A 22,501-nucleotide genomic window follows, 5' to 3' on the forward strand; every position below is an offset into this window, starting at 1 on the left:
CTGGACTGTTTGCCATCAGGTCAGAACGTGAGGGTGGCTTGCTTGCAGAGCTGCGCGCAAGAATAATTGTTAGCTCTGCTGGGACATGAGACGCGGGGACACAGAGAGGCAGAGATGACTGACTGGCAGCCATTGCTGTTTGCCACGACGTAGCCTAGAGACGCCCTGAGACTCCACCCCATACAATCTAAACACACCCAAACTCCAAGTAGCAGCTTTTGCATATGAATGGTCTTCTCTATTGCAGTTTAACCTAGCAAACTTGCAACCCAGTGCAGACAGCTCCAAAGCCTCCAAGCTCCAAGCAGAGAGTAGAGAACTGAGGTTCTCACTGTAGCTCCTGCAGGGTGGCCTTAGACAGTAGCTGACCTACACCCCATTGGAGGTCCAGAAGCCAGTGTATCTAATGGTCAGTGTGATACCAGATTTCAACAACTCACATCCATAAGTAACACATTCAGGAGGTGGACGCCACTGAAATAAAGCCTGCACCAGAAGCGTGTCTGCAGTGCAGCAGTTCTTCCATTATAAATACAGTGGATCCTCACAGCTAATTGGCCTTGAGATCAATTCCTCCCAGTGTACCAATAGCAATCAAGGCTTAACTACACCAAGACTTTGCACTCAGCCCATAAAGGGATGTACCAAGAGCAACCACCTCGGGTGATTGGGGAAGCTGAGCTACTGGCCCTTGTTGGTCACCTGCCACACAAAGCCACTCCATCAACACAGGTTGGCAACCAAAATATAGAGACACAGAAGCATGTTACGAATGGGAGAGATTGAAGAAAATGAACTACTGGATGACAGAGTTCAGAATCACATTTATAAGGTTACTCAAGAATCTTCTAAAAATCGCTGAGAAACTTGAAGAGACCTTAAAGGATCTTAACAAGAATAAAAAAAAAAAAAAAAAAGGTAAGGACTAGTGATAAATTAAGCATTTACTATATGAAATAAAGAATATACAGATACTCAACTGTAGATCAACATACCCCAAGAGTCAAACCAAAGATCTGGAATATGAGGAAACAAAAAAACACCCAACCAGAGAGAGGAAGAAAGAAAGAAGAATCCAAAAGTGTGAGAATAGTGTAAGGAGCCTTTGGGACGACTTTAAGCATACCAACATCTGGATTTTTGGGGTGCCAAAAGAAGATAGCAGGATATTGAAGGCCTATTGAAAGAAATAATGACAGAAAACTTTCCCTACCTGGTGAAATAGACTTACAAGTCCAGGAAGCACACAGAACCCCAAACAATAGGAATCCAATGAGGACCACACCAAGACACATCATAATTAAAATGCCAAGAGCAAAAGACAAAGAGAGAATCTTGAAAGCAGCAAGAGAAAAACAGTTAGTTACCTACAAGGAAGTTCCCATACAACAGTCAGCTGATTTCTCAACAAACTATGCAGGCCAGATAGGAGTGGCAAGAAATATTCAAAATAATGAACAATAAGAACCAACAACCAAGATTGCTCTACCCAGCAAAGCTATCATTCAGAATTGAAGGTTAGATAAAGAGCTTCACAGACAAGAAAAGGCTAAAGGAGTTCATCACCACCAAACCAGGATTACATGAAATGCTGAATGGTATTCTTTCAGAAGAGAAGGAAGAAGAAAAAGGTAAAGGTAAAAACTGTGAGCAACAAAAAGACATCAAATACATACCTACCGTGTTTCCCCGAAAATAAGACCTACTTACAGGTTTCCTTCTGAGTGAAATATAAGGCATCCCCCTGAAAATAAGCCCCACCCCCAGGCTCTGTCTCAGAATGAAAATTAATTTACCGTAAACTGGTCGCTAGGGCCGCCCCAACTGGCGTCTAGCAACCAGTGACATTATGCGGAGTCCTGACATCACTGCTGTGGAGGCGGAGCGGAGGTCGGAGTGAGCTGTGAGCGCAGGGTGGGAGAGGAGGAGAGTTTCGCAGATGCATGTAGAAGAACAGGAGGATTAGAGCGGACGGGATGCGGCAAAGGTGGTGAGTGCTGGTCTGTCTCTGGTGACACTATCTGATGCTCACGGCCGCCCTCATGATGAATGAAGGTTCTCAGTCAGTGGCAGACCCTGTTCCAGCCCAGATCCAGGCCCCAGCAAGCCCAGTGACAGTCCCCAGGTAGGCCCCAGGGGGTAAATGTCTGATAAAGGGGTAGGGGGAATGTCTGGTGAAGGTGTTCAGTGGCACAGGAGTGGGGGGAGGGGGATCACTTAAAATGACAGGAGGATCAGAAGGAGCAATCAAAATGACATAGGAGGATCAAAAGGGATTACTAAAATGGTAATTACCCCTTTGATTCTCCTGTGCCATTTTGATTCCCCTCTCTGATCTCCTCTGTTTTATTTTAAGTGATCCCCCTCCCCCTACCTTGATACCCCAATTGCTTATTTTACCCCTAGAAATGAGCGCAAAAAGAAAAAGCTACTTAGTGGAGTACAAAAAAGGAATCGTGGAAGACTCTTGGGGCCAAAATCTTACTGCTTTCCACAAAGAGAAGATGTTGAGTATTCGATCGGTCCGAAAATGGCGAGCAGAGTATGGTAACCTCATTGAACAGGTGGACAAGGGAAATGCTAAAAAGCACAAGTGTGGATCAGGTCGGCAACCATTATTTTCCCAGCTGGAAAACCTGATCTGTGAATGGGTTGTTAACAGGAGAGCAGAGGCGTTGGTTGTGAATAGGGCTCAGATTCAAGAATTTGCCCTTGCAATGGCACCACAGTTTGGCATAGCCCCCGAAGACTTCAAAGCATCACAACACTGGCTGGATAATTTCCTTCAGTGAAGTGAACTGTCTTTAAGAAGATCTACAGCATTATTTAGGTTGGAAGATACTCAAGTTATTAAGCGAACACTTGCATTCAAGTCCTTTATTGGTGATGCTGACTTCTCTAAATACAATCTTTCCAACATGATTGCTATGGATGAAACTGCAGTGTTTATGGGCCAATCATCTCAAACAACATTTGAACAGCGGGGTGCCTCCTTAGTGTGCATTCCCTCCACTGCTTACGAAAGTGCACATGTTTCCTGTATTTTGGCAATTCGTCTGGATGGCACTAAAATCCCACCTTTAATCATTTCTAAGGGCAAGAAGGAAAAGATTGAACGTGTTTTGGGCGTTTTTATTCTTGAAACTGAAAAAGCCTGGGCCAGTTATAAGTTAAAAGCAGTTATAAGGAAGTGGGTTGATTTAATGCTGCCGCTTGTTATGCGAGGGAGCCAAAGAGGTCTGCTAGTCTGGGATGCAGCCAGCACTCACTGCGCTAAAGACATGAAGACATTTCTTCACGAAAGAAAAATAGATCAGATAATGATTCCCGCAGGAATGACGGCCTATCTCCAGACTCTTGATATTGCAATAAACAAGCCATTCAAAGACAATTTGCGCATGGAAATTAATGACTACATTGAAAAATAGAATGGAGAGAATTCAGCATGGAAACTTTGTGAAACCTAAACTGCAAGAAGTTGTGACTTGGGTGAAGAATTCATGGGAGAAAATCACTGACAGTTGCGTTGCAAATGCACTGCGAGCAGGCTACCTTGACAAGAAGTACTCATTTAAAGACAGTGCTATTGCTAAACATGAGTGATTTGGTCCACTGATTCTGAAAGAAATGGAGTCACAAGAAATTCACCAGGAAATTCAGGAATTGATTTGTTATGATGATGTTCCAGAAGATGATGACATGATTGTCATTGAATAAATGAGTAAATTCTTGATGCTGTAGGATTCACAGTTTGTCTGGTTTGTGTTGACAACTACCGTACTACCGTACCATATATAGGTAATAAATTTCCTTTATTTTCATTTAACAATAAATGTGTACCGTATTCTTCTTCATGGAAAAATAAGACATCCCCTGAAAATAAGACCTAGCGCAACTTTGGGAACAAAAATTAATATAAGACACTGTCTTATTTTCGTGGAAACAGGGTACCAACAAGTGAATCTAAAAATCAAGTGAATAAAAAATCTGAAGTACAGAATGGACTGGTGAATATATTAGAATCAGGGACATAGAAAGGGAGTGGACTGACAATTCTCAGGGGAAGTGGGTCTGAGGTGTATGGGAGAAGATTGGACAAAAATCTGACACCTACTGATGAAGACAGTGACAGAGGGTAAGGGCATGGGGTGGGGTGGGGTGGGGAATCAGGTGGAGGGGAGTTATGGGGGGGTGAGGGAAGAACACCTGTAATAATCTATGCTAGGGGTGTCGAACTCAATCAGAGAAGGGGCCAAAATCTAAAATCCAGCCTAAATCGCGGGCCGAATGGTTTACTGAACAGTTATAAACTGTCATTGTGATGGAAATGCAGCGGAGTGCAGTGATGACAGCGAGGTGCGGGCCACATTGCAAGGCCTGGCGGGACGGATTTGGCCCACGGGCCTTGTGTTTGACACATGTGATCTATGCAATAAAGATTTATTATATAAAAGTAAAAAATATTTTTTAAAAATAAAAAGAAATGCATATCCTATAAAAGACACATCTTGAAAATGCCTAAAGAAAGTTGTCATTTTTTCTTGGTGAAGGGACTGGAGTCTTTATTGATGAAAACACCTTGGTAACTTTGGTGAATGGTGGTAGCTGCATCAGGCAGGATGATGGGGCTGGTGCTTTCCCCTGATCAGCCCGGTTGCCTCCCACAAAGGGAGGCCAGACTGCAGCTTAGGCCTGCTCCCCGTGGGGCACAGGCCTAAGCCGTCAGTAGGACATCCTCTGAGGGCTCCCATATGTGAGAGGGGGCTGGTTGGGCTGAGGGACTCCCCACCCCCAGTGCACAAATTTCGTGCACGGGGCCCCTAGTATACATAGATTGCTCAAAGTGTATGTCAATTTTTAGATTTGATCATTATTGAGAAATTGCACTTCATAGAGTTCTATCCATTTATACTTCAATAAAAAGTACCTGTTTTTGCTTCATATTGTCACAAGTACAATCAGTTAATAAACTTTTATAGCTTTTGTTAATATGTTTAAAATATATTAACTCATTGGTTTAATTTGCATTTCTATTTATAGATCACTTTTTTCTACCTTTTCATCTTAAAATATATATATATTGAGATATTCCTATACCACAAAATCTATTTTTGTAAAGTGCATAACTCGGTGATTTTTAGGTTATTCCAATATTGTACCATCACCACCACTTTCTAATTTCAGAACATTTTACCACGCTATAAAGAAACCCCGTACTCATTAGCAATGACTCCCTATTCTGCCTTTCTCTCAGCTCCCCACTAACCTACTTTCTGTCCCAGTAGACTTGTCTATTCTGGGCCATTTGTATCAATAGAATCATATAGTATGTGGCCTTTGTGTCTTGTTTCTTTGATTCAAATAGTGTTTTCAGGGTTCATTCATCTTACAGCATATATCAGAACTTTGTTTCTTTTCATGGCTAAATAATATTCTATTATATGTATATACTACATTTGGTTTATTCTTTCTGGTGTTGAATTTGAGACCTTGCTTTCATTTCCCAGTGGTAGAATTGCTTCATCGTATGATAATTATATATTTAGGGTTTGGAGGAACCACCTAACTAACGGTCTTCCGTACCAGTTTCACCATTTACATTCCCACCAGCATTATAGAGGGTTTCAGTTTCTCCACATATCACCAATCTTATTATTCTTCATCAACAATGTTATGGACTTTATTATAGCCCTCTTAGTGGGTATGAAATGATACCTCATTGTAGTTTTGATTTTCATGTACTTAATGAACAATGTTGAGCATCTTTTCATGCACTTATTAGATGTTTTTATATCTTCTTTGGAGGAATGTCTATTCAGGTTCTTAACCCATTTTTAATTGGATTATTGTCTTTTATTAGTGAGCTAGAGGCCCAGTGCACAAAATTCGTGTCCTGGCGGGGGGAAGGGAATCCTTCATTCCGGCCTACATGCTCTTCAATCTAGGACTCCTCTGGGGATGTCTGACTGCCAGTTCAGGTCCAATCCCATCTGGATTGGGCCTAAACCAGCAGTCGGACATCCCTCTCACAATCCAGGACTTCTGGCTCCTAGTGGCTTGCCTGCCTGCCAGCATGATCACCCTTAACCACTCCCCTGCCAGCCTGGTCAACACCTAACTGTTCCCCTGCTGGCCCGATCATCCCCAACTGTCCTCCCTTGCAGGCCTGGTCACCCCCAACTGCCCTTCCCTGTAGTCCTGGTCACTCCCAACTGCCCCCTCTCCTTGCTTGCCTGACTGCTCACAACTACCCTACCCTGTCTGCCATCTTGTGGTGGCCATCTTTGACCACATGGGGGCCGCCATCTTATACTAGGATGTGAGGGTCAATTTGCATATTACCTCTTTATTATATAGGATTGCGAGAGTTCTGTATACTAAATGTACATCCTTTATCAGATATATGATTGCACAAGTTTTTTCTTGTGGATTGTCTTTTGGCATTTCATAAATCCTTTGAAGCACAAACTTCATTTATGTATATTCACCTATTCATATACCAGTATGTGTGTGTATGTATTCATACATAATGTTTTTAATGTCATATCTAAGAAACCATTGCCTAATCCAATCTACAAGGACTTACACTTACTTTTTTTTCTAGGAGTTTTGTAATTTTAGCTCTTACATTTAGGTCTTTGATCCATTTTCAGTTAATTTTGCATATTGTGGAAAGTAAAGGTCCACCTTAATTCTTTTGTATCCAGTTTCTCATCACCATTTGTTGCAAAAACCTTTCTTTTAATTGAATGATCTTGACACATTTGTAGAAAATTAATCACAAATTTATGGTTTTATTTTTGAATTTTTAATTATATTGATTTATATGTATACTAGTGGCCTGGTGCACAGATTTGTGCACATTGAAAGGAAATTAATTAAAAGAAATGTTTTAATATCTCTATTTGCCCTTTCTTTATAATAGAAGTGTCAGCCAAATTTACAATTGACACTGATAGATCAAAACACACACATGCAATTGGCACCAGTGAGAGCTTTATATGTTTTACACATGCTAGAATCAACTTAGCTTTTTATATACATACTAGTGGCCTGGTGTACAAAATTTGTACATGGAGGGGGCTTTCCCTCTGCACAGCCTGCACCCTCTTCAATCAGGGACCCCTTGAGGAATGTCCGACCACAGGGATCAGGCCTAAACCATCTTAAAACTGAATGGCATAGAAACTGACCAATAAGAGAACCAAGTCTGGGTGAAGTGTGAGGAACCAATAGCTGCCTAGGAGGCAGAGCTTTTGATGCTGAGTAGCATAGAAACTTATCAGAACCAAATTGACTGGCAGGAGAGGGCAGTTGGGGATGAGATCAGGCCAGCAAGGGAGGACAATTAGGGGCGAGATCAAGTTGGCAGGGGAGGGCAGTCAGTGGTGATCAGGCCAGCAGGCAGAGGCAGTTAGGGGCAGTCAAGCAGGTGAGCGGTTAGGAGCCAGCAGTCCCAGATTGCAAGAGGGATGTCCGACTGATGGTTTGGGCTTAAAGAGTTCTTCCATTCCTTAAAAATTTTTCCTAAAATTATTAAAATGAGATTATATTATTTTATTGCTGTCACATTTAACAGGTTTTCATTAATCATGCAAAAATTTATGTTTTGCCATTTCAAATTTTACACTCTGAATTTCTGAGTTACTTCTTTTTCCCTCCATTAGGTTAATGGCACTGATGCAGATTTTGAATATGAAGAAATCACACTTGAAAGGGTAAAAACTATTAATTATCTTAAGTTTTTATGCATAAATCTGTTGCTTTAAAGAACTCTAAGTATACAGTACTGCTCTTTCATTATAAAATTCAAGGGAATAGATCTTTCAAAAAACAGAGTTATGTAATATTCATTTCTTTTATAAGTTTACATATCATAAAATTAGCCTTGGTATTTTCAGAACATGTTGCTATTCTTTAATAACCTTTTTTAAAATTAACTTTTTATTTAAAATAATTTTAGATTTATAGAAATGTTATACAGAGTTCCCATTTTCCTGGACTTATTTTCACCTATTGTTAACATCTTACATTACTAGAATACATTTATTTCAACTGAACCAGTATCGAACATTATTAACTAAAGTCTAGACTTTATTGGATTTTCTTAGTTTTGATGTTTTTCTCTTTCAGGATCTCATCCAAGATACTACATTATATTTATTTATCATGTTTCCTTGAGTCTGACAGTTTCTCCGAGTTTTTTCCATTTTTAAAATTATTTTTCATATAATAAAATATTTATTTTAAGTAAGTCTTTAATAACCTGGTCAAATAATAATCAAATATTTCTAATTGACAAGACCCTATCAAAAATTTATGTACTCCCCTAGTCAGAAAATAACCTAAGGGTATAATTCATATTTATAAATTTTCTTGCTATATTTTCTCCTTAAAGATATCAGCATTTAATTGATGCTGCATTTTAGTAAAACCACCCTATATGACTAGCATTTTGGAGAAATGTATTATTCCATACAAGTAAATTTCCTGAGTAGCTGTGTATACAGGGTGGGGTAAAAGTAGATTTACAATTAATTGTATGGAACATCATATAATGATTAATGAATAATTATAAGAATTAACTCTGTTTTGCATACTCCCAACTATAAACCTACTTTTACCCCAACCTGTATGTAAGATGAAAATCCTAGATAATTAGATTTGCTTATATTTGAAGCCAGAATAGACTCTGGGTGAAAATATACCTTAAAAAAGCCTCTTTCATGTATAATAGATATTTATTGCCTACTATTTGAATTTGGATCTCCTAGTCAAGTGAGGTAGATGACTGATTAAATTTTAAGTAAACATAGTATTAATGTATTACACATATTTCAATGTGGTGTTCTGTTGTCGGGGTTTTTCCCAGCTTTATGGAGATAATTGACATAAAATCTTAACTTTATATCTTATTACCGTAATTTTTTCATTCTTCCCTAATGCCTTTTAAATTCCTTTATGTACTCAGGACTGTACATTGTATTTTTAAAATGATTAAAAAACTAGGAATGAGGGAAATGTTGTTAAAAGGTACAAACTTGCAACTAGAAGATAAGTTCCTGAGATCTAATACACAGCATAGTGATTATAGTAAATAATACTGTATTATGTACTTAAATTGCGTGAGACTAGCTTTTAAACGTTAACACCACAAAAAAGAAATAATAACTATGTGACATGATAGAGGTGTTGACTAAAGCTACACTGGTAATTAATTGCAGTATGTAAATGTATCAAATCAACACATTGTACATCTTAAACTTACACACGTATATATAAATTATATCTTATTAAAAAGCAAATAAAAAAACTTGAGTACTTGAATAACTTGATAAACTCACAACCTATTGATACTATTGCTGAGATTCTATTAACTCCTGAGGAGTTGAGACTGGGGGGGAGGGGGGGGAAACATTTTTTAAAAACAGAATTTTAGGGCACATCATAGTAGAATGACTGTGTAAGCTATTTAATACTAACAGTTAAATAATAGGTCCAGATATGTTTGCTTATTTGAATTGCTTATAGCCAGAGTTGGAAAATTACAAAATAAACATTTTGAAAATACCATTGCTTAGAATAATTGTTCTTAGCGACTTATAGCAGTAAAACCCTTTCTTCAAAGAAAATATTATTCAGAAATACTATATATAAAACAAGCAAAAAGTAGGACTGCTTTGACAAATTGATTTTGCTATCAAGAATACTCACCAAAGTTATATTTTCAGGTTAGGATTTCAGTATTAAAAAAGCCTTTTGCTGGTCAGGTGTTCTGGTTAAACAAGTCAAGGATAATAACAACTATTACTTAGCAAATAAAATGTTGTCATTTAAAATATATATATATTTTTTAAATGATTTCAGAGATGAAGGGAGAGGAAGAGAGAGAAACTTCAGTGATGAGAGAGAATCATTGATTAGCTTCCTCCTGCTTTCCCCCAACTGGGGATCTTGCCTGCAGCACAGACATGTGTCCTGACCAGGAATCGAACCATGGCCTTCTGGTTCATAGATCAACACTCTGATCTATGAACCAGAAGGTATATTTTTAAGGTATGTTTTCACCTGAGCTATGCCGTCCAGACAGATTGTTATCATTTGAAAATAAGCTGATGGCAAAGTTAGCAGAAGAAAAGCTCCACCCTCTACCCCTTTCTTAAAAGACTAAAATAATATATTGGTTTTACCTACTCAAGTAATAGCAACAAAAAGAATAATTACTTCAGTTTTTTTCTCTTAGAGACATTTGACTTACCCAACATGAGCAAGGTACAGTCTAAAAAAAAAGATCTAGTAGTGACACCTTTGCAGAGAGGTGATTAATCCAAGGACAAATTGTAAATACTTGTAAAGAAAGAACCATAGACTAGACTCCAAAAGTGTACTTAGTATGTGTTCTTCAATCTTACCTACTCACCATTAATGCCTCTGAATTCTTCATAGAGAGAAAAAGCTTTCTTTTTGTTTCTTAATTTAGAATATTCATATTCTCTGCACATGTACCTTTATGAGTTTGTTCCCTGTGTTAGTACAGTTTCTAGATCCTATAATGACAGGAACCTGACAATAAAGATAATTATTATTCACTGATTTTTTTTTTTTTTTTTTCCTCTATCCTTAGGGAAATTCAGGGCTTGGCTTCAGCATTGCAGGAGGTACGGACAACCCACACATTGGAGATGACTCAAGTATTTTCATTACCAAAATTATTGCAGGGGGAGCAGCTGCCCAAGATGGAAGATTGCGGTATGTTTTGCACTTTATATTAAAATACTGAATCCACTTTGTATATTTTTCCTCAGGCAAACTGAACATAATACAAAAGGCATAATACAAAAGGAAACACTATAACAATAATTAATGTAAGGTAGATGCTCAAATAATGACTGAATGAGATAATTGTGCTCTAAGCATTGTTTCTTCTCTCATTTAGGAATTTAATTTTTTCTTCGTTTCTATTTTCAAATAAATTCTCAAAAATTTTTATATTTTCTGGGTATGAAACATATATATAAACTTACTTAAGATACAGGGATCAGAGATATCTGAGTTTATATTTCCTACCACAAAGAATAAAGATTATGTAAACTTTAAATATATTTTCTTAATTGAATAGATGAAAATAACAGTTACTTAAACAGTTATTTAAATTGTTTAAATTTAGTGCCCCATTTCAAAAGATATCTTTAGCATACCTAGTAATTTCCTTAGGCATTTTATTCACTTGTTTATGATATATATAGTGGCAATTTTAGAATAAGGAATTTATATGGTCTGTAAAAAACACCTTATTTCAAGTTTATTGGTACCTCATGCCATTCTTCAGTTTTTAAGCTGCTCATTGGACATGACAGGTGGTATGTTAACTTAATTCTATTAGATATAAAATAAATAATTTGACCATTTACATAAATATAGCCATTTATTTCCTGGTTATGTTACTGGAATTTTATTTGTGCTTCTGGTAGGTGAAAATTAATATGTCCCATTTGTTTCACTGAGGGAACATACCTAGAGTATTAACTCTAAGGTATCATTGTCTTTGGGTTTAGCAATTCTTTTCTCTAAATATTAAAGTTAATTGGATATAGAACCTTATCAGGATCAATTTTAATATTTTAATTATGCTTTGTTCCCCTTCCCCAGCCAACTTCCTCTTCTCTCCCAACCCCCCAAATGAGACCAGAGCTAGGGCAAAAAATTAGAACTAGGAATGAATCAGACTTTAAAAAAACATTGCTATGTCAAATTAAGTTATTTATAACCTTTTAATTAATATATGAGTATATAACCTTGAATTTTACATATATCTCAACAAATAACTTTATTTTTTTTAAATCTAGTATCTAAGTTGGAAAAGGCAATCAAAAGATATTTTGGATAAATCTCTGTTTTGTCACTTACTATCTCTGTGACCTTAAGCTAGATATTCGGTCTGAGTCTCAGTTTTTTTATCTTTGAATGACAACCTGTTGGTCATTATCTGGGTGACCTTGGGAAAATTATTTAAATGCTTTGTGCCTTGGCGGGACCTGTTTGGCTCAGTGGAAAGAGCGTTGGCCTGTGGACTGAAAAGTCCCGGGTTCGATTCCAGGCAAGGGCGTGTACCTTGGTTGCGGGCACATCCCCAATAGGGGGTGTGCAAGAGGCAGCTGATCAATGATTCTCTCTCATCGATGTTTCTAACTCTCTATCCCTCTCTCTTCCTCTCTGTGAAAAATCAATAAAATATATTTTAAAAAATAAAATAAAATAAATGCTTTGTGCCTTAGTGTCTGTAAACTAATGATATAAATAAATTATAAGAGTTAAATTAAGCACTAAAAGAAGTAGTTGGCATGTGGTTAATGCTAAATAAATATTTGTTACTAGAGGCCCAATGCAGGAAATTCATGCAAGAGTAGGCCTTCTCAGTCTCAGCTGCCTCACCCTCGCAGCCCTGGCTACCTCGCGGCCCTGGGGCCCCACCCCTGCCCACAGGTCATTATGGAGCGTTGTTCTGCTGTCCAGTCTAATTAGCATATTAGCTCTTTATTATATAGGGGTTTTTTTTTTTAAGTGTTAAGCCTACACATAATAAGCATACAAATTGCAGCTGTTATTATTCATTATTTTTGTATAATCTATTATTTGTACTGTTTCTTTTGTTGGCCATTGGGAAATGTTTTTATTTATTAATATGAGTATTTGATACATTGTAATTTAAATGCAGTTTCTTCACTTATATTTTCTCTAGCAAATAATTCTCTTTACCTTTAAAATGAAAAGGTCAACAAAAAAATTGGCAAAATGAAAAATTGATACTTAAATTTTTAATACTTAATTTGTCTTTATTTTATTTTTCTCAGGGTCAATGACTGTATATTGCGAGTAAATGAAGTAGATGTTCGTGATGTAACACATAGCAAAGCAGTTGAAGCTTTGAAAGAAGCCGGATCTATTGTACGCTTGTATGTTAAAAGACGGAAACCGGTATCAGAAAAAATAATGGAAATAAAGCTCATTAAAGGTCCTAAAGGTATAATCAATCACACTAAGACAAATTAAGTTAAATATCTTTGCATTGAGTATAATTACGAAGTTATTTCTGACACATTCTAAGATTAACAATACTGGAAATGTACAGAACTTACATGAATTTTTAGAATTTCTACTGATTTTTGTCTTAAGTAGACTTCTACTTAAATACTTTGAAATAATGTATAGTGTGGATATTAACTTGTAATCTTTAATCCATAGTATGTTAAATGCAAGTACAAAGACTAAGTTAAAAGAAGAAAATATGATTGTATTATTAGCAGTTCATCTGCAATGACTATTAAGATTTGACTTTTGAATTTTGAAAGCATGAATGGAATAAAGGGTAAATAGAAATATTGATCCTAATTTGTGATTCATGGAAGAGATGGTACTCCAATAAACAAAATAAGGAATAGAGAGCTACAAATTTGTTTGGTACTAAAGCTATAAGATTTATGAGTTCCATAAATGCATTATTTAAAATTAATTTGTAGAATATTGAGAAAATATTCACATTTCTGAAGTTTATTCTGCCCATCACCAGCAGACACTTTTATTATTTTTTCTTAATTGTTTTAATCTCCTGAAGGTAGTGTTAGTAAGAAGCAGTTATGTTCAAAACAAAAGTGAAACATAAGTTTACAATGTCTCTGAACTAACTAATTCATTTACAAAGAGACTTTAAGACATAACCTGGGAGGAGGGGTCAGAGGAGCTTATTTGTAACAGGAGCAGTTATAATTACAGTTGTCCCCTGATTGAGAACAAATATTTAGAAATTTAAAAGTAAGTAAATAGATTATTTTCTATTTTAAAAACATAATGTGACATTATCACCTTCTGTTTTCCATCCATTTCTTTCTGGACTTTAGTTCACATTTATTGATGAAATTCTAAAACTAGTATTTTCCAAACAGGTCTTGGGTTCAGCATTGCTGGAGGTGTTGGAAATCAACATATTCCTGGGGATAATAGCATCTATGTAACCAAAATAATTGAAGGTGGTGCAGCACATAAGGATGGTAAACTTCAGATTGGAGATAAACTTTTAGCAGTAAGTATAAGAAATGTTTCGAAAATTATTTTGATTATGTCTTTTTTTTCTTTTTTTCTGACAGACTGGAATTTCAACATGCCAAAAATATTTCAATTATTTAAACACATGCATACTAGCCTTACTTTAGTCAAAACCTGCTAATGATTCTTGGTATTATCTTTATTTTTTATTTCAATTTCCTCTACCAGCTCCCCTACCGTTTTATTTTCATTTTCCTTCTGTTTTTTGTGGATGGTTTAGGGCAGTGGTTGGCAAACTCATTAGTCAACAGAGCCAAATATCAACAATACAACGATTGAAATTTCTTTTGAGACCCAAATTTTTTAAACTTAAACTTCTTCTAACGCTAATTCTTCAAAATAGACTTGCCCAGGCCATGGTATTTTGTGGAAGAGCCAACTCAAGGGACCAAAGAGGAGCCACATGTGGCTCGAGAGCCACAGTTTGCCGAACACAGGTTTAGGGCTTGGATTTACCGAATTATTCATCATAGCTCTTAGGTTCATAACACAATATCATTCATTGTTCAGATGTGACTTATTTATTTAGTTTTATACTTAAGTTAATTGATTAATGAACACTGCTTAAGTCATTATACAGCCCAACAATTTGTTATTTCTTTGCATTTTATTTTATTATTTTTTCCCTTTTTATTGAATTTATTGGGGTGACTCTGGTTAACAAAATTATACCAATTCCACGTACACTAGTCTCCAACACATCATCTGTACACTGTATTGTGTGTTCACCAGCCCAAGTCTACTCTCTGTCCATCACCATTTATCCCCCCTCTATACCCTTCTCCATCTCCCTCTACTACCCTTCCCCACCAGCAATCACCACTTTGCATTTTAAAAATTGTTTAATCACACATATATATGTTTAAATATTTCATTCAGTATTATTTGTTTTGAAAATCTTCTAAGGCTGTTATGCTATATGTAGTCTTTTAAAATGTTTTTTCACTAAATATTGTTTTACTAAGACTTATCCATATTGTTGCCTAGAGCTGAAATTTGTCCTTTTTTTAAAATATATATTTTATTGATTTTTCACAGAGAGGAAGAGAGAGGGATAGAGAGTTAGAAACATCAGTGAGAGAGAATCATCTATCAGCTGCCTCTTGCACACCCCCTACTGAGGATGTGCCCGCAACCAAGGTACATGCCCTTGACCGGAATCAAACCCGGGACCTTTCAGTCCGCAGGCTTATGCTCTATCCACTGAACCAAACCGGTCCCGTTTGTCCATTTTACCTCTTCATAATGTTCTATTCTGGCACTATCCCACAGTTTATTTATCTAATCTTCAGCAATAACTGTCTTAGCCTGTGCACGTTTCCTAGAAAGACAAAACCTGAAGCAAAGCTCCTATACTAAGTATGTGTAATGAGGTGGTAGAATCTCAGCAAAGATAGAGTGGATGAATATAAAAAGTGAGGCAGAGAATGAGGAAAAGCTTATACCAGATATTATGTTTCTGAGCTGGCTATAATTTCATAAGAAAATGTAGTTGATGGCTTATTGTGTAGGACAGCCTTCCAGGAAGGTCATGTGGAACCAGCCATCAGGGAAGAGAAAGGATTTATCTGCTAGCCTTTTTAGTCCTCTGTCTCTTGTTAATTAGTCTACACCAATGGGGATTAATTTTTGGACTGTGTTACCCAATCCTCTGGGCAAATTCTAGGGAAGCCAACTCATTCACTCAGTACTTCCCCTGAACTCAGAAATGGTAGAAAAAGCTAGGTAGAGCCTTAGTAGGCTAAGCAAGTCAAATATGGGCTTCTGATGTGTTACAGCTCTTACTATGTGAAACACATCAACCATGCCCAAGCCCAGTCCTTACTACAGAAGAGGTTGAAGGAGCTGGTTATTAATGGTACGAGACAAGGTGAGAGGAGAAGTAGCTAGGAGTCCACTGAGCAAGCAGCCAAACCCAAATGGGCAAGTAGGCTGAAGTGAATTTGAAAAGACATGTGAATAGTGGTGAATTGGGTTATTTCTTTTCTTTTTTGTACTACGAATAATTCTGCTAGGAAGACCTTTTGTATGTTGTAGTACATTGTACAGGGTACAAAATTTTCACGTGGAATCTAATGGATCACAGCCTGTCAGTAATATTATACAAAACTATCAATGTTTTCCAAACTCCTTGTACAAATAAATTTTTTTTTTCAGGGAAGGGGGATGGTTTGTATGCATTATAATCTATAAAAAATGGGAGACATCAAAGGAAATCCATGCCAATAGAAAGCCTGAGTAAAAAATTTGTAGTCACTGACAGAACAGTTTTTTAAAAACCCAAAACACTGGTTGTGCATGAGAAAGCAATTGTGGTTTCACATCAGTTACCTAATTCCAACAACTGCTATGTTATATACTTCTAAACTTTGTCTCTTATAGAATTTTAAAACTCCAGATAATATAGCTTGCCTTTTCATCAATTTCCTTTTCCTTATCCCAACCCCAAGTCCCAGAACATAGAGAGCAAAAGCTCCAAATTCAAATATAGAAAATAGTCTGGAGGTCTGTGTATCAGGTCAGATGTACAATTGGCCATTAGTGTTCTTTTCCTTAATGTTTGCTAAGAGATGTCCTTCCTCATTCCCAGTCACCTGAAGCTAGAGCTCTAGAACTGTGAGGTCTGGGTGAATGAGATGGTGTCAGATCTGTCGATGGGAAAGCTTCTGTTGACATAGGACTTCTTGGCATCTGAGTCTTCATTATCGAGTGTTGTGGTTTTGAAGTTGACATCAGATGCAACAGTCATCTGCTTCAGCTCCTTCTCAGAGAGCTTCTCCACGATGCCTGCCCCAAAGGCGTCACCAAGGACATTCACCATGGTCCTGAACCGGTCCAGGAACCAATCGACAGCGATGATCAGGGTGACATCCTCAGAGGGCAGGCCCACAGCATTCAGCACTATCACCATGGTCACCAGGCCAGCCTGGGGAACACCCGCAGCTCCGATGCTGGCAGCTGTGGCTGTGACACTGATAGTGATGATCTGCACAGTGTTCAAGTCCATGTCATTCAATTGTGCAATAAATATAGCTGCTACTGCTTCGTAGAGTGCAGTCCCGTCCATGTTGACTGTAGCACCAACGGGTAACACAAATCTAGTGATCCTTTTGTCCACCTGGTTGTTTTCTTCAGCACAGTGGAAAGTGACAGGCAGAGTTGCTGAACTGGAAGCGATCATGAGAGCTGTCAGGAGAGCCTGGGCCATCCCCATGGCAAACCGGAAAGGGTTCTTTCTTACCACGATGAAATACATCAGTGGGAGAATTACAATGGCGTGGATTGCAAGCCCAATCAGGACGGTGAACATGTAAAGACCTAGCTTGTGGAATATGTCCCAGTCTTTAACTTCTATGATCTTTCCGGCAATCAGGAATAAAATACCGATCGGCATGTAACACATAATGATCTGAATGATTTTCATGGTTGCATTCATCAGACCATTGAAAAAATCCACCAGAATCTGTCCCTCTTTTCCCATTTTTCCAATGGCAAGTCCAAAGACAAGGCAAAAGACAATCAAGCCGAGGACATTAATGCCGTCTACATACATACCTACCACTTTGTATTCCTTTGTTGCATTCTTGGCAGCAGTTGTCATGACGGCTGTAACTGATGCTCCCGTGGTATTCATCCCTGGCTCACTGGGAGGACTCACTTCTTTCCACGTGGTTTTATACTGCTGAAAACAGGCTTGGACAAGGTTCACAGGGAACATATTCCTGATTAAGTCTAACATGGTGTCCACAGTACTGACTTCAGGGCTGCTGCCTTGCCTGTCAATTTCACCCACTTTCTGGCTGACACCAGGCTTGATGATCACCACCAGCACAATACCTAGAATGACAGCAATGAGAGTGGTGCAGAAATAATATACAACAGCACGCAGCCCAATTTTTCCAGATACATTGGAATCCATTGCAGCGACACCCGTGATCATGCTGGATATAATTAGTGGTAAAATGATGAGTTTCAGCATATTCATTAGGATTTCTCCAGGAAAGGTGAAGTACAACTTCTCCAGATTAGAGAGCTTGCTGTATTCTCGAACCAAGACTCCTATGCCAATCCCTAGCACCACCATGGCGACGGTGAAAAGCAGCAGCCAGTTATTCTTCAGGCAGCGCTTGGGGTCCCATCCCTTCTTCGCCTGTTTCTTCATGGCGGGCGGTAGGGCTTGGAGCAGCCAAGGCGACCGCTATAGCGCGCGGTGCTCAGGGGTGCGCGCCAGGGCCACGGCCAGCGGGGTTCCGTGGCAGTGGGGGCGGGGCGTGGGCGGCAGCAGCGGCGGCGGCGGCAGCAGCAGCAGCAGCGGAGGCAGCATCGTCATCGTCGGGGCAGGGGTGTGAGTAGAGGATGTGCTCTGCCTGTTACCACCGCCGCTGCTGTCACTTCGTTGTAAAAATTTTACATTTCCATCAACAATATATAAATTATTCCCTTGTTGTACATGCTGTCCAGGACTGCTCATTATTTACAGCCAGCAGATGGACTGATTATTTTTTAGTTAATGATGGGGAAGAGGAGGAGTTGACCTTGAAATGCTTTTCACTAACTTATCCTGTCACAGCTATGACTTGTTACTCTTCCCCAAGCTACAGCCAAAATCCCCTCTACATCACCTGCATACACACATTTTCTCTCTCTCACACACACAATCCAGCACTACACCTATATTTACCAGCTCAAAAGAGTCTTCTTTATCTACTGGGTTCTTCTCTTTTTATTTTTTAATTTCTTGAATACCATGTTTTCCTTTATGGTTTTCTCAGAATCAGTTTTAGTGGTAGGGAGCTAACAATTTATGCTGATTTACCATTGAGTGTGGCTTCGGTAGTCATTATATTCTTAGTTCTCATATTAATTGACACATCAATCCTTTGACACACCTTCCTTCTTCAAACACTTTTTTATTTTGCTGAATAGTCACCTTAATCTTGGTATTTCGCTTACCTCACTAGTCACTTCTCATTCTCATTTGGGTGCGTCTTCTCCATAATCTCTAAACATGAAATGATCCAGACTCGGTCCTTGTATATTTTCTCTTCTCTCTTTGATTTAATGGGTTCATTTGCATATGATAATACTAATTATTGTTTTCTGAACTTTAGTTTTATTGTTACACACAGACACACCCTTTTTGTGCATAAATGAAATATATAAACATTTAACATTGTTTTTGTCAAAACATTTGAAAAACTCTGAGATTTTATCTAGTCTCCCTTTATATGTTTCCATATAAAGGGAGACTAGTCATCTCTAATTTAATATATCTAAAGATAAACTTCTAAGATAGGGGTGTCGAACTCAATCAGAGAAGGGGCCAAAATCTAAAATCCAGCCTAAATCGCGGGCCAAATGGTTTACTGAACAGTCATAAACTGTCATTGTGATGGAAACGCAGCGGAGTGCAGTGATGACAGCGCGGTGCGGGCCACATTGCAAGGCCTGGCAGGACGGATTTGGCCCGCGGGCCTTGTGTTTGACACATGTGTTCTAAGACATTCCCCCACTCATTACCCTCAATTCCATCTCTTCTCACATTCTTCACATCTCATTACATGGAAACTTTATCTTTTTATTTGACCAGGTCTAAAACTTTAGGATAATCCTTTTTTTTTTAATCTTTATTGTTCAGATTATTACAATTGTATCTCTTTTTTCCTCCCATAACTCCCCTCCATCCCATTCCCACTCCACCCTCTGCCCTTACCCTCCACACGCACTGTCCTCATCCATATACGATTTTTGTCCAGTCTCTTCCCACACCTCTTTCCCCCCCAAGAATTGTCAGTCCACTCCCTTTCTGTGCCCCTGATTCTAATATATTTATCAGTTTATTCTGTTCATCAGATATTTTATTCACTTGATTTTTATTTTACCTTTTTCTTCTTCCTCTTCTTAAAAAATACCTTTTAGCGTTTCATATAATACTCATTTGGTGGTAATAAACTCCTGTAGCGTTTTCTTATCTGTGAAGCTCTTTATCTGACCTTCAATTCTGAATGATAGCTTTGGTAGGTAGAGTAATCTTGGTTGTAGGTTCTTGCTATTTATCACTTTGAATATTTCTTGCCACTCCTGTCTGGTCTGCATAGTTTCTATTGAGAAATCTGCTGACAATTGTATGGGTGCTCCCTTGTAGGTAACTAACTGTTTTTTCTCTTGCTGCTTTTAAATATTCTCTGTCTTTCGCACTTGGAATTTTAATTATGATGTGTTTTGGTGTGGTCCTCTTTGGATTCCTTTTATTTGGGGTTCTCTGTGCTTCCTGGACTTGTAAGTCTATTTTTTTCACCAGGTGGAGAAAGTTTCCTATCATTATTTCTTCAATAGGTTTTCAGTATCTTGCTCTCTCTCTTCTTCTGGCACCCCATAATTAGGATGTTGGTATGCTTCAAGTTGTCTGAGAGGCTCTTTACACTATCTTCATATTTTTGGATTCTTTTTGCTTTTTGCTTTTCTGGTTGGGTGTTTTTTATTTGTTTGTATTTCAAATCTTTGACTTGATTCTTGCGATCCTCGAGTTTGCTGTTGGATCTCTGTATATTATTTTTTATTTCAGTCAATGAATGCTAAATTTCTACTTGGTCCTTTTTCATATCCTCGAGGGTCTTGGCTTTTTCTAGAAAATTCTTGAAAAACCTTATAATCATGGTTTTTTAACTTTATATCCAGTCAATTTGCTTTCTTCCACTTCTTTCATTTGTGATCAGTTTCTTTGTCTTTGCATTTTGGCTGCTTCCCTGAGTTGATAGAGTGGCTTTGTGTGCTAGGTGCCCTATAGTGCCCAGTGGCTCAGCCTCCCCAGTTACCTAAGGTGGACACTCTTGGTGTACCCTTTTGTGGGCTGTGTGCATAGCCTTGTTGTAGTTAAGTCTTGATTGTTGTTGGTATCACTAGCAGGAATTGACCTCTAGGCCAATTGGCTGTGCGGACCAGCTGTGTCTACGCTGGGAGAACTTCTGTGCTCATCTTGGATGGGGCAGAGTCTCAGGGTGGAGCAGACAGCAATGGCTTCCCATCAGCCTTGCCCTAAAAGGCCCCTGGGTCTCAGTGCCCTGCGGTAATCTCTGCAAGCACCTCTGAGAGAAAGCCGCCCTCAAGTTCCACCCACTGCCAGACAGTTCAGTTTCTTCCCAAATGCGTCTGGGTCCCCAGAGTCTCGCCCGGAACTGGAGTTCAGAGCCGTTGGGAGCTTTTGTCTCCCTCCGATTGAGAAAGCCTGCTGCATACTCAGTTGCCAGCCCTCTCCGCACGAGCCTTGGTACCTCTGTCTTCTGCAGTTCCTCTGAGTCTCAATGTGCTTTTCTCTTTCCTAACAGTTCAGTTTCTCCCCGAATGAGTCTGGGTCCCCAGAGTCTCACCCAGAACTGGAGTTCAGAGCCATTGGAAGCTTTTGTCTCCCTCCTAGTTGACAAAGACAGCCACATACTCAGTTGCCAGCCCTCTCGAAGGGCGCACCTTGGTACCTCTAGGATAATCCTCTTTCGCACTCCATATTGAATCCCTTAGTAAATTGTGTCAACTCTTTAGCTATCTAATGCTGCCTAAAAATAAAAAATAATGACTAAAACAATAACAATCATTTATTTGCTTACAATTCTGCAATTTGGGTAGGTCTTGCCACAACAGCCTATCTCTACTCCACATAATATCAACTAGGTTGGCGCAGCTAAGGCCAGGGATCCACTTCGAAGTTGGCTGGATCACGTATGGTAGGTAATTTGTTGTTGGCTATCAGCTGGTAGCTCAACTACGGCTCTTAACTAAGTGTTTAATTCTCCAGTGTCCTCTCCACATGACAAGTTGGACTTCTCACAGAATGGTAGGTTCCAAGAGCGACATACCAAGAGAGAGCCTTCCAAGAAGATAAGCTCCAATATGTAGCATTTATCAACCCTCTCTTTTTATATATATATATTTTAATGATTTTTTTTTACAGAGAAGAAGAGAGAGGGATAGAGAGTTCGAAACATCGATGAGAAGGAAACATCCATCAGCTGCTTCCTGCACACCTCCTACTGGGGATGTGCCTGCAACCAAAGTACATGCCCTTGACAAGAATCAAACCTCGGACCCTTCGGTCCACAGGCCTATGCTCTATCTACTGAGCCAAACTGGTTAGGGCTGTCAACCCTCTCTTTACATCAGTTACTATTATGTCATTGACTAAAGCTACTTATTAGGCCAAGTAAGATTCACTATAGAAAGGGATTTTACAAGGGTATGAATACCAAGATGTATCGCTCATTGCAGGCCACCAAAGAAACAATATACCACAGCTATGTATTTCAAAATGCAAGCAGTCCTCACTATACACAATAATTTGGGACCATAAAAATTATCATGCAGTTGAAATCTTGAAAGGCAATATTAATAATCAGTGGGAAAACTTATG

The 22,501-nt window shown here is 38.5% G+C and overlaps 2 protein-coding genes across 20 annotated transcripts in view; one reads left to right on the plus strand and one right to left on the minus strand.

Moving 5' to 3' along the window:
- The window catches only part of DLG1 (discs large MAGUK scaffold protein 1), a 246,509-nt gene that overhangs the window by 113,394 nt on the left and 110,614 nt on the right, over positions 1 to 22,501 (plus strand). For all 19 annotated transcript variants that reach the window (XM_036448105.2, XM_036448104.2, XM_036448107.2 and 16 more), the window contains 4 exons: positions 7,668 to 7,718; positions 10,625 to 10,749; positions 12,852 to 13,021; positions 13,941 to 14,077. In XM_036448105.2, coding sequence (XP_036303998.1) covers positions 7,668 to 7,718; positions 10,625 to 10,749; positions 12,852 to 13,021; positions 13,941 to 14,077 — 483 coding nt within the window. The remainder of the gene's footprint in view (positions 1 to 7,667; positions 7,719 to 10,624; positions 10,750 to 12,851; positions 13,022 to 13,940; positions 14,078 to 22,501) is intronic.
- LOC118724615 (excitatory amino acid transporter 3-like) lies at positions 16,653 to 18,374 on the minus strand. Its single transcript, XM_036448121.2, has one exon. The coding sequence runs from the start codon at positions 18,260 to 18,262 to the stop codon at positions 16,709 to 16,711; it is 1,554 nt and encodes a 517-aa protein (XP_036304014.1). The 5' UTR covers positions 18,263 to 18,374; the 3' UTR covers positions 16,653 to 16,708.

This window comes from Pipistrellus kuhlii, unplaced genomic scaffold (assembly GCF_014108245.1).
Source record: "Pipistrellus kuhlii isolate mPipKuh1 unplaced genomic scaffold, mPipKuh1.p scaffold_m20_p_2, whole genome shotgun sequence".
NCBI classification, from domain to species: Eukaryota; Metazoa; Chordata; class Mammalia; order Chiroptera; family Vespertilionidae; genus Pipistrellus; species Pipistrellus kuhlii.